Here is a 13,118-nt window from a genome sequence, read left to right on the forward strand (position 1 = left end):
TGGCTCAGTCAGTTAAGCGTCCGACTTCAGCTCAGGTCATGATCTCACGGTCCATAAGTTCAAGCCCCGTGTCGGGCTCTGTGCTGTCAGTTCAGAGTCTGGAGCCTGCTTCCGATTCTGTGTCTCCCTCTCTCTCTGCCCCTCACCCACTCACTCTCTGTCTCTATCAAAAAATGAATAAACGTTAAAAAAAACTTTTTTTAAACTGTTACTTAGATAAACATGTTGAAATCTCACAACCCTGGAGACAAAAAGATCTGTCCCCTTCTCCTCCACTTGGCCGCCTCCCTGTGACCTTTCTGCTGTGCCCCCATAGCTGAGTTGTCATCATCGGAATTCCTTCCTCTTTGAGTGTGTCTGCCTTCTCTAAGTGGAACTTGGCTCTTCCTCAGGATCTCGACTCCTGCACTCTCCCCAAAGTAATGGCTGTCTCTCTTCCTGATCCTCCTGTCACTGGGCCTGATGCTGGGGTCCATGTCCTCTTGGTGACTCACTGCCACTTTCAAGCCATCCCTCTTCGAAAGCACTCAGTTCGTATTCAGATTTCATAAAATTTGCACTTGAAGAGTATACTTTCACATAGCCAAGTCACTCCAGGCCCACTGAAAAGTTTTCTAATAACTGAATCAAATATCAGTTTTAAATTCAAATTATTTAAATGAAATACCGGTACAAATTTTGCTCCTGGTTGCACTTGCCCATCATTCCAAGTACTTAGTAGCCTCGTATGGCCAGAGACTACCTTGTTGGTCAGAGCAGCTCAAGATCAGATTCCAGTTCAATTTGGGGGTATGTTTGTATGTCCTTCAGAAGGTACCTAACATCTGGCTGTCATTCTGTCTGAAATGATATCCCAGGTCTCTGATTTCTCAGTTGCTTAAATGCCTCTCCGTCTTCCCCCATCCATCAGCACAAACCCACAAGCACAAGCCTTCCTTGACCTTTTCTTCTGTCCTCCGGTGTCCCACAGCCTACCTTCTGTCTTCCCACCTCACCCGCAGTGCTGAGCACACTACCCACCAGGGAGTCTTCCACCCATTGATGCTACCCCCTTTCATGACCTTTCTCTCCTCTCCTTGACTCAGTTTTTGGGGTCTGCTGCAATCACTTCCTTGCATATGGCCCCCACTTCCTTGCACCCCTCTTCACTTTGTCAAAACCAGAGTCAAATCCAACTTTCTGCTGAATTTGTGCAGCAGATTGTGGTGGGGTAAACAACTGTGTTGACTGGCCTTGCTTAACCTCAGAGACCTCCACTAGGATCTTGAAGACCAGCATAGGATCCTGTCCTAAGCCACTCTCCTGGACAGTTGCCCCCTGCTCCTCTCAGAACTCCCATACTTCCTTACCCATGTTCACTACCAGCTAATGAACTTGATCCTTACTTTTTTGAGAAAAATGGAAACACCCAAAAGAGAACTTGGTCAACTCTAGCTTTCAATCTCCCTACCTGCCGGCATCTGTATCCCACACTCTACTCATCTCATCTTTTACTGTGGACAGACTCTCAGCCCTTCGCTCTGGAGCCCCTGACCTCTGCCTTTCTAACCTGCTGAGAACAGTGCTGTAGCTCTCTTCCCTCTCACCTGTTTACCAGTGTGTTCTCGCTGGTGTTTCCTTCACATAGAAAGCAAAAAAATGCTCTCATGGGTTTTTTTTGCTACTATTTCCAAAGAAAATAAAGGAGTTTGCTAACTCCATTTTTTCTTGCAGTTTCTTTCTCTCTCCACGTTTTCACTGAGGTATAGAAAACTGCATAGATAATGCAGGTATGGGGTAATTTAGCACCGAGTGAACACAGCATGCAACCACTATCTAGGCAAGAAACAGAACACTACCAATACTTTCTCCCAAAGGGAATTAAGCAGTTTATCTTTTGACCTTGTTGACTTGCTTTGCCTCTTGTGGCATTTGTGTTGAATCATCTATTACGTGTTTTTGTATGACTCCATCTTCCTTCCCTTTGTTTAGTTCATCCACGTTAATTGTATGTGATTGTAGTATTTTTATTGCTATGTGAGATGCCATTAAATAACAGTACCATAGTTTATCCATGGATATTTGGGTTGTTTCCAGTTTGGGGCCATATGTTATCCTGAACATTTTTGTGCATGACCTTTGACACATAGCTAAATGTATTTGTTACATACCTAGGAGGGGATTGGCTGGGTTGTAGGCTATGCTTTATGTGCAACTCTGGTAGGTACCTGCGTATGCTCCAAGCAGGCAGGGAGGGAGGGGGGGTCATCGCATTTATCATCACCGGCCCTTGTTGTTGACACTCTTTAAGTTTGGTTAGTCTGTGGATATAGAGTGGTGTGTCTCACTATGTTTAATTGTTTTCTTCGTTTTCTGCGGGGGTAGTTAGTGGAATTGGTCTTATGTCTTACTTTTTATTATGGGAAACTAAACGTAATAAAATTTTGAACATATGAATGTTATACCCATCATTCAATTTCAGTTATCAGCTTATCACCTCATAGCCAATCAATTATGTTTAATCTAGATGCCTACCCACCCCCTTCTACCAAATTATTTTGAAGCAAATCCTAAATAGTACATCTTCTCATTTGTATACATTTCGGCATATGTCTATTGAGAGATACTTATGAAAAAGTATAACCTCATAATATCAAATATCTAGTTCAAATCTCTAGGGGTCTCAGAGGTCACAACTTTTTTGTTTTAATTTATTTGAATCAGTATTCTGATAAGGTGCCCACATTGTATTTAGTTGATATGTCTCCTAAGGCTCTTCTATATATAGATTTCCTTCATCTCTTTTTTCCTTGCGATTTATTTGTTGAAGAAACTTGGTCTTTTGTCCTGTAAACTTTTTCCTCTCCTTCCCTGTCTTTCCCAGGGTTTTGTCTGTTACATCCCCTTTGTGTTTCTTAGAACTGCTATAACAAATTACCACAAATCTGGTGGCTTAAAACAACAGAAATTTATTCTCACAGAGGTGCCTGGCTGGCTCAGTCGGTGGAGCATGCAACTCTTGATCTCAGGGTTGTGAGTTCGAGCCCCATGTTGAGTGTAGAGATTGCTTAAAAATAAATCTTTTAGGGCGCCTAGGAGGCTCAGTCATTAAGCATCTGACTTCAGCTCAGGTCATGATCTCACGGTTCATGAATTCAAGTCCCACATCGGGTAAGCTTGAGCCCTACTTTGGGTGAGCTTGAGCCCCACTTCTCTCTCTCTTTCTCTCTGTCCCTCACTCACTTGTGCCTTCTGTCTCTTTCTCTCTCTCTCTCTCTCTCTCTCTCTCAAAAATAAATAAAAATCAAATCTTTAAAAAAAAACTTATCCTCACAGTTCTGATGGCTAGAAATCTAAAATCAGGATGTCAGCAGGGTGTTCCCTTGTATATGCACCCAGGGAGAATCCATTCCATGCCTCCTTGCTAACTTCTGGTGGCTATTGGCAATCCTTTGGCTGTGGGAATATCACGCCAGTCTCTTCTTCTGTATTCACATGACCTTTCCTGTGTCTCTCTGTCTCAAATATCTCTCCTTTCCGTAATAAGGATACCAGTCATTGGATTTAGGGTCTACCCTCCACACCAGAAAGATCTTAACCTTGAGATCTCTAACTAAATTACACTCACAAAGACTCTATTACATTCACAGGTACAGGGATTAGGACTTGGATATCAATTTAGCCCACTACCCCTGTAGTTTGGTTTTGCTCTTCTTGTCCCCGCCATGTTGTCTCTTGTTACTTGAATCTAAAGCTTGAATAGATTCTTTTTTTATTATTTTTTATTTTTGGCAAGACCAGTTTATAAATTAAAATGTCTGGTAGTCCCCCATTTTGAGATGTTAGCAGACTTGGTGATCACTGTCTGGATCCATTAATTAGGCTTTGCAAAATGGTGTATTCTGGTTCAAGCCATTTTCTCTCAGCCCGCTCATCTGGCATTTGCTTCCAGCACTCTGCCGACACTGCCCATGTCACACTTACAGCTTCCACATTGCTGAGCCCGCTGGTTCCCATCTGAGCCACACGTGGCCTCTACTGGATGGCACAGTGACACTAACTTGGTCACCTTTCTTTCACTTGACTTCCAGGAACTTTTTCTCAGGTCAACATAAACATGTAAACACAACAGTGATCGGGAGGAACACTTAATACTGATGTTAAGTTTGATAATAAGTAGAAAGGAGATGTGGCGTGGTTGAAGCAGCAGCTGAAAGAGTCACAGTGGTTGCTTCCTGGAGAGAGATGGGCAAGAAATGGGGAGAGATGGAGGGGACCTGTGTTTTGTTAAAAGCTTTTTAGTGCAATTTGGCATTTTCAATAACATATCTATAGTATTTGGATAAAATTTTAAAAACCATTTTAAAAAATGCCTAGCAAATGTAGTGTTTTTATTTTGTCATAGTTATGCCTAGCAAATATTTACTTCTTATCCTTTAATGCCCTCGGACTGTTGTTTTCTGGGTTTGTCTGGTCTCTTTCAGAATGGCAGTTCGGAAAACCCTCATTCCTCCTCAGCCTCCTGAAGTGGCTAGCCCTCGAGTGGAAAGCTCTATGCGGAGTACATCTGGGTCACCTAGGCCTGCAGGGTGAGCACATAAATGTTATCACTCTTGGTTCCAACTGCACACAATTGAGGAGGAAAGAGTCTAACATGTGACAAATTTTACATAATTTGCCTGTGTGCATCTTTTTATATCCACATTCTAGCTGTGTGACCTGGACATATTTCTCAGCCTCTCTGATTCTTATTTATGAAATATCCATACTTATAATATCTGCTTCATTGGATTCTTGTGTGTTTAAATGAAATGATTCATTTAAAGTGTTTAGAACAGAGCCTGCCTCATAGTAAACACCCAGTTATCGTTGCTGTCAAAAATGGCATCATGTCAGTAGTTAATACATGCTGCTTTCTTTGTTCTTCATTCCACCAGTAACACTATTTTGGGAAAGAGAGGCATGTAAGAACATTTAAAGTATAAAGTTAAAATCATTGTCCTGTTCCCCACCCACCTTGCCAGTCCCACTAGCTAGAATTAATATTGATTGGTAACAGTATTAAGTATCTTTCTGCATCTTTTGTCTGTGTACACAGGTAGATAGATTGAGTCTTAAAAACAGAATCTTGCTGATTAGAATGTTCTGTATCTTGCCATTTTTACTTCTGTCAGTAACAGCTTGCCATGTTAATGTATTTAGATGTACTTCATAAAACTTCATTCAAGAAGAAAATTATGAATGCCTTGTATGTGCCAGGTACTGTTTTAGAATCTGGGAATATAGAAGAGTGACTAAGACAAAGTGTCCATTCTCCTTAAGCTTATTTTCTAGTGGGTGTAGAGAAACAAATACGTGAAGGAAAAGGAGGCAGTGTGAAGGGAACGTAAAGCGATGGGAGGCAGAGGTGACACCATCCAGAAAGCCTTCTCTGAGCAGAGGTTGAAGGGCAGGAAGGAAGCACCACATGCTGCCTGATGTCCAGCTGCATGAGTCAGAGCAAAGAGCGGGGCCAGGAATTATGTGGGAGGACATGCGGTCGTTACTTTACGCAGTAGTGCAGAAAAGTACAAATAACCATTCAAGGGGCAGCTGTGAAAAATAATCATAATTGTAGGGGGTGGGATTGTGCTTACTCTAGGATCTTTAAAAACACTGAAAATACTCAAAACTCTCTCATTGTCAGTTATATATAAGGAAGTGAAAAAAGTAGTAAAACTAACACTTACTTGGTACACTGTAATTTAAACATGAGAAACATTGAGAACTAAAGTGTCTTCTAAAAACTAATCAAGAGTAGTTTGAACAGCGCTTACCGCCTTCACATTGTGTAACTTGACGCAGAGCGACAGTCTTTCCATGTGTTGGTGAATTGTCATACTCCTTTCTGAGTTTCGGTCTGCTTCTAACATTGTATCCTGTATCTTTTCAGTGTTGACAAATTGTCTCCAAGAGTTCGTTTAACGTGAAATTTTTTGCCAGCCTCACTTCTAGGGATATCTTCATCCTTTTCATCAAAACCCTCTGCTGTAACTAACACGTGGAGTACAAGTGCACATGTCAAAGCAGAATCTTTTCACTGTGCTAGCAGCTTCATCAGATAGCTTAACATTAATTCGTTAAATTGAAGTTAATTAATTACTTAACTTTGAAGTAAACCAGCCTTTACTGGCCAGGAAAGGATTTGTTGTTTTGTTTTCATGGGGTTTTTTTTTTTTTCCCATTCTCCTTGAAATTGGCCTTTTTCGTTCATTGTGCCAGCTAACTTTACCACTTAGACCTGAATAGGATTGAATAGTCCTCAGTCCAAAGTGGAAGTCAATACTACATTTTGCCACAGCGGCTTTCTGTGCCCAGTGCAATTTAAACTAAAAGATGAGGGGCGCCTGGGTGGCGCAGTCGGTTAAGCGTCCGACTTCAGCCAGGTCACGATCTCGCGGTCCGTGGGTTCGAGCCCCGCGTCGGGCTCTGGGCTGCTGGCTCAGAGCCTGGAGCCTGTTTCCGATTCTGTGTCTCCCTCTCTCTCTGCCCCTCCCCCGTTCATGCTCTGTCTCTCTCTCTGTCCCAAAAATAAATAAACGTTGAAAAAAAAAATTTTTTTTAAAAAATAAATAAATAAATAAACTAAAAGATGATAAGCGACTTTACCATCTTTATCGGTAAAGTCAAAGTCCAATTCATTGGATTCTGTCTGTGTGGTCCATGCCGTATCTTCATACAGGCCTAGCACTCGTCCTGTCTTCTCTGCTGTTGCTGGTTTCAAATCTTCTTTTTTTTTTTTAAAAAAATTTTTTTTTTCAACGTTTATTTATTTTTGGGACAGAGAGAGACAGAGCATGAATGGGGAAGGGGCAGAGAGAGAGGGAGACACAGAATCGGAAACAGGCTCCAGGCTCTGAGCCATCAGCCCAGAGCCCGACGCGGGGCTCGAACTCCCGGACCGCGAGATCGTGACCTGGCTGAAGTCGGACGCTTAACCGACTGCGCCACCCAGGCGCCCCTGGTTTCAAATCTTCTAATCACATCCAATTTCACTTCCAGAATGACTGTTTTTTTCTCTGCATTTTTATCTGTGTTGGCCAGTTTTTGCTCTCTGTCATCCATTATTATAAAATTTCACCTGGGTTTGTCTCTGGGAAACAAGAGACTGCACAGCTCCACACTTTGCTGTCCGTATAAACTGAATAACAGATTCAGTAACCAGTCATGGACATATTTCGAAGGAAGTGATGTGATTGGTCATAGATCCTGATGCACATCTGTTAGTTACATAGTGATTTATGGACTGAGGAGGCAGCAGCAAAGTTTGCATAAAATTGCTTAAAGTTTATATAACTACTCACAGTTAATATTATAGTGAGTGGTAGCTCAAATTTGAACTGCATTGGTGGGAGGCTGGTATAATGTAGTTACACATATATACGTACGATTCACACACTGCACGAAGTCAGGACTATCTATATGTTAGGTATATACAAGGAACAGCAAGAGAAACCAGCCTAGAACGAAAGGAGAGTTGCACAGCATGGTTCAGAGATATAACTGAGGGCCAGATGATGTAGGGCTTTGTGGATCATTCAGTGTCCTTTGGATTTTATTCTGGGTAAGACTGAGAGCCATCAGAGGTCTAAGGCATAGGAGTGACATGATTTGACTTTTTTTTACAAGAACTGCTCTGGCTACTGTGCTGGGAATAAACTGCAAGGAAGTAAGAGTGGAAGCAGGGAGACCAAGTGAGAAATAATACAACCTTAGACTATCATAGAGGCATGGACCACTGTGGAGGTAGTAAAAGTCTTCAAAAGAGTTCAGATTCTGGTTGTATCTTGAAGGTACAGCTGACAGAATTTTCTGACAGAAAGGGAGAAGTCCGGCCAGGAGGTTTTGCCTGAGCGACTGCAGATAAGGAATTATTCTTTCTGAAGTAAGGAAGCCTATGGGAATAGGAGAGAAAAAACTTTTCTTTAAAAAAATTTTTTTAATGTTTATTTATTATTGAGAGACAGAGACAGAGCGTAAGCAGGGGAGGGGCAGAGATAGAGGGAGACACAGAATCTGAAGCAGGTTCCAGGCTCTGAGCTGTCAGCACAGGGCCTGACGCGGGGTTTGAACTCACAAACCGTGAGATCATGACCTGAGCCGAAGTCAGACACTTAACCAACTGAGCCACCCAGGTACTCCGAGAGAAAAAACTTTTTAAGTTTAGTTCTAAATATTTTACTCTTGTGATCTCCAGGTGGTTAGACACAGCCAAGTGGAGATATCAAATGTATAGTTGGATATAAAATTCTGAAGTAGATACAGCCCTAGAATTGAAGATAGAGGTCTATGCTGGTGATTAAGTTTTGGCAGATACATGTTTCTAACACCGTGAGAGTGGAAGAGAGCCCATCAACAGTGAGTATAGAGAATAGACCTGGTACAAAGACCACGTGTTCAGACATGTCCTCTTAGGAGATCAGAAAAACGAAAAACCAGAAAAAGAGACTGTATTCCTATTCCTTTACTGTGTGATGTTCTCAGAAGTGTTGGTGCCATAATTAATGGTGCCTCCATTAATGAACACTTAAATTATTTCCATTTATCACTGTAATAAATACTGCAGTGAATCTTTATCATTGAGCCCCTTCGCAAACATTTCTCTGGAATACATTTCTGGAAGTAGCGTTACTGGGTCAAATTAAATGTGGAGATTAAATTCTGATTTCCAGTCACTGTATCTGTTTATATCCTCATGAAATGTGTTCCCATTTTCTCCACATTGTTGCCAACATTAGATACTGAACTTTACAAATTTAATACATTATCTTTGTTTTTCAAGTGTTTTTTTTGTTTGTTTGTTTGTTTGTTTTTAAGTAGCACTAGAGTTAACTTTTAAAGCTCTGGGGAAAAAATACAGTAACTGAAGCGTCTGTGACATACAAAAGTACATTCCTTGTAAGCAACTGTATGTGCAGAAACTTAGGTGAGCAGGGGCTATTTGCAGAGTCTTTCCCGGACTTAATATGGTTCCAAGGTAGATTGTGGAGGTAGGGCCCCACGCATGCAGGCACCCAGATGGCCTTCCTTGCAGTGGGCATTCTGTTTCTGTGCCACCTGAAAGAAGGGAGCATTTGGACGGTGAAAAATAACTAGCTGAAACCAGAGCAGTCTCCCCACACTCCCACGCCCAAGTGAAAGGAATCTCATGGAAATCGCTGCTTTTAGGAATAGCCCACCTCATTCACTGATGAGTAATAAAAGGATATTCATGTGAAGATAACTAAAATTAAAATGTAGGAAAAGAGCAACAAAATATACTCATTTGTTCAGTAAGAACATGCACCAGAAAAGTGTTACAGAATAAGTGTGAAACTTATTTTAAAATTCTGACTGTGAATTTAAATTACTTAATGACGTTAGCACCACCTCACTGATGGAAAACACACAAAGGATGAAATGCAGACTAAGTGACAGGACATAAAGGGATGACATGTGAAGGGATAGAAATCAGTAAAGATTTAGAAGAAACCACAGAATGAAGGTAAAATTAAAATAGAAAACAGTGGATAGAAATGGAAGAAGCAAAATTAAAAAAAAATTTTTTTAATGTTTATTTATTTTTGACAGAGAGAGACAACATGAGCAGGGGAGGGGCAGAGAGAGAGGGAGACACAGAATCCGAAGCAGCCTCCAGGCTCTGAGCTGTCAGCATAGAGCCTGACGCAGGGCTCAAACTCACAGACTGCGAGATCATGACCTGAGCCAAAGTTGGACGCGCAACCAACTGAGCCACCCAGTTGCCCCGAAAAAGCAAAATTTTTAAAAGAAATAAATATAAAACAAAAACCATACAAAATATACTATGATACAAGATCAAACATATACATGTCAACATCTCAGAAACCAATATGTGAGTTAAAAGTAAGGATGTGTTAATGTTGTCATTAATTATTTTTAAGTGCTACACGACATGGGTGTATAATTACTGACAGCTTAGATTCAGTGAAACACTGCAGTAGAGTGGTGTTGTGTGGAGATAGTGGAGGGTTAAGGGAGGGAACAAGAGTTCCCAGTACATCCTTTGAAACATGAACGTATCACTGGGGCGCCTGGCTGGCTTGCGCAGAGCATGCGACTCTTGATCTTAAGATTATGGGTTCAAGCCCTACATTGGACATAGAGCTTAAAAAAAAAGAAAATGAAACATGACTATATTACCAATTCCAAGCCAAAAGATTAAGGAAGATTAAAATATAAAATGGGGGAGGGGGTAGCACCTGGGTGGCTCAGTCAGTTAAGCGTCTGACCAGCTCAGCTCATGATCTCTTGGTTCATGAGTTCGAGCCCCGCATCAAGCTCTGTGCTGATGGCTCAGAGCCTGGAGCCTGCTTCGGATTCTGTCTCCCTCTCTCTCTGCCCTTCCTCTGTTCACACTCTGTCTCTCTGTCTCTCAAAAATAAACATTAAAAAGTTTTCTTTTAATAGAGAGGCACCTGGGTGTCTGAGTCCGTTGAATGTCTAACTTCAGCTCAGGTCATGATCTTGTGGTTCATGGGTCCGGGCCCTGCATCTGGCTCTGCTAACAGCTTGGCGCCTGGGTCCTGCTTCGGATTCTGTGTCTCCTTATCTCTCTGCCCCTCCCCCAGTCATGCTCTGTCTCTTTCTCTCAAAGATGAATAAACATTAAAAAAATTATTTTAATGTTATAAAATAGAAAACAGATTTAGAAAGTAAATCCAAAAGCTGTTAAAATAAATTTAAAATATGAACTTTAAAACAAATCACATAGTACTAATTCATCCTCAGACTCTCCCCGAAACCTATAGAAATTCTCCAAATACAGGCAGACCTATCAGATCTCTGTCAGTTCCATTTTTTTCTAGTTTACATCCCTCCCTCCTTAAAGCCTTGCTTCCACCTACTCCAATCTTCACTGGTTGCTCTCTGGACTCGGTGCCCAGCTGTTATCCCTTGTGTTTCCTTTGTCCTTCACGGTCTGAATTCCCTTCATCTCATCCCTGGTGACGTATATTTCCTTTTTTCTTGATTTACTTTCTGATTTGTTAGAGCATCTCTTTTGCAGCAGACAAACAGTACGTAAGATGTCAATTTTTGACCCTTTGCAAATCAGGAAATGTCCTTTTTCTGCCCTTACTCTTTTTGTTTTTATTTGTAGCGAGAATTACTATCAAACTCCATTCACTGGGCCACGGACCCTTGTGGTGGTAGCGAAAGACTTGCCCCTCATGTGGCACACTACCTACACTTGTGAGTTCATTGGCCAGCCAGTGGCCTCAACTCCAAGCTCTAACAGTGGGCAGGGCCATCACTCTGGAGTCTAAGTCTCCTTTCTCTCTGTTGTTGAGATTAGGTAAATTATATTGATCTGTCCTCAACCCCACTGATTCTATCTCCACTGGGCTCCTGAGAATGTCCAGTGAGTATGTTTGGTCAGTTATTGTTTTTCACTTCTGTAATTTAAATTTGGATCTTTTTGTAACTTTGATTGCTTTGCTGAGATTTTTCTGGTTTTTTTATCTTTTAAATTTGTTTTTCATCTTTTGAATTTGTCATTGCTTGTTGAAGCATTTTTATGATCTCTACGTCCTTGTCAGATGCTACCCGACATCATTCATCTCCTGTTCAAGTTGTGATTTTCTTGGCTCTTGGTTAGATGAGTGGTTTTCTGTTTGGACCTGGACCTTTATGGTCTTAGAAGACCCTGGAGTTTATTTCTAGCTTAATGTTTTGGCAGTCCTCCTCTCACATGGCCGCAACTGGGGAAGGGAAAGCATTGCCTTCTCACTGCCAAGAGGAGAGTTGAAGGCCAGGTTCCCTGCTTGACCTCTTTTGACACCACTTCAATAGTGAGATGGCGGAAAGAGAATCACGCTGCCTCATTACAGCCTGGCAAGTGTGGAAGTCTAGGTTCTCCACAGCCTTTGCCGGAGAGCGTGGGAATTGGGACCACAGTCGTTTCTGTGGTGTTTTACTGGGAGAGCAGTTATTGTCTAGAAGTCTCCTGTCTTGCTCAGCTGCTCCTGCCTTGGTTCCTTGAGCAGACTTTTCTTGGGATTTTTGTCTGTGCCCTTTGACATTTCTGTATTATGGCCTTCCAGGACCCAGACTGGAGCACAGTCAGAAAGGAAACCCAGGGAACTCACTGCTATGTCTTCCTTTGGTCCTGAGCGCCCTAGCCAGTCTGCCTTCGTCTCTCAGCAGCTGTTTTTTTGCTTTTATATGTAATACTCATGATTTCAGCTATACTTAACTAGGAAGAATATGGAAAAGTATGTCCAGGCCATCTTTCCATAAACAGAATTCCTGCTTACACTCTTAAATAATACAATGGCTGGGAGAAGTTTAAATTGAAAATCTCTTTTTCTTTGCAGGCGATATCTTCAACTTTATCTCATAGCATTCTTTTTTGGAGTTCTTAATATGAAAACCTGTAAATGTAGAACAAAATAGAGAACACAGTATTATTCAACTAGATTTAACTTTTAGTATTTTGCCATATATTCCCTTTTTTGGTGCGATCAAATTACAGAATTTCACTTTTAAGTAATTCCTTGGGGGGTACCTTGACTGGCTCAGTTGGTAGAGCATGTGACTCTTGATCTCTGGGTCATGAGTTCAAGTCCCACATTGGGTGTGGAGTCTACTTAAAATTTTTTTTTAATATATATATTCGTGCATTTTGACAATTTAATTATGTGTCTAGGTGTGGGTTTTTCCAGCTTTTCCTACACAAGTTGGTTGATTGATGTTTTTCATCAAATCTGGGGAGTCTTTGGCGCAGTTTCTTCAGATATTGTTTCTGCCCCATTCTCTCTTTGCTTCTGGGACTCCCATTATGTATGTGTATGTTGGTATAGTTACTGCTGTCCCAAAGATCTCTGAGGCTCTGTTTATTTTTCCTCCTGTGTACCCCCCCTTTTTTTTTTTTTTTTTTTTTTTTAATGTTTGTTTATTTTTGAGAGAGAGAGAGGCAGAGCATGAGGAGGAGAGGGGCAGAGAGAGAGGGAGACGCAGAATCCGATGCAGGCTCCAGGCTCCGAGCTATCAGCACAGAGCCCGACACGGAGCTCAAACTCACGAGCTGTGAGATTATGATCTGAGCTGCAGTCAGATGCTTAACCGACTGAGCCACCCAG

General features: G+C 41.6%; 1 protein-coding gene and 1 non-coding gene across 11 annotated transcripts in view; one reads left to right on the forward strand and one right to left on the reverse strand.

Moving 5' to 3' along the window:
- The window catches only part of SAP130 (Sin3A associated protein 130), an 80,492-nt gene that overhangs the window by 44,379 nt on the left and 22,995 nt on the right, over positions 1-13,118 (forward strand). For 8 of the 10 annotated variants that reach the window (XM_086718295.1, XM_086718299.1, XM_025934946.2 and 5 more), the window contains one exon: positions 4,464-4,568. The exons of the other annotated variants lie outside the window; for them this stretch is intronic. In XM_086718295.1, the coding sequence (XP_086574421.1) occupies positions 4,464-4,568 (105 nt within the window). The remainder of the gene's footprint in view (positions 1-4,463; positions 4,569-13,118) is intronic. 10 annotated transcript variants of the gene reach the window in all.
- On the reverse strand, positions 11,130-11,283 carry LOC112849125 (small nucleolar RNA SNORA62/SNORA6 family). The gene has a single exon (XR_003222556.1). It is a non-coding gene; the product is annotated as a small nucleolar RNA SNORA62/SNORA6 family (small nucleolar RNA).

Source organism: Puma concolor, chromosome C1 (assembly GCF_028749965.1).
Source record: "Puma concolor isolate L17-30 chromosome C1, mPumCon1.1.hap2, whole genome shotgun sequence".
NCBI lineage: Eukaryota > Metazoa > Chordata > Mammalia > Carnivora > Felidae > Puma > Puma concolor.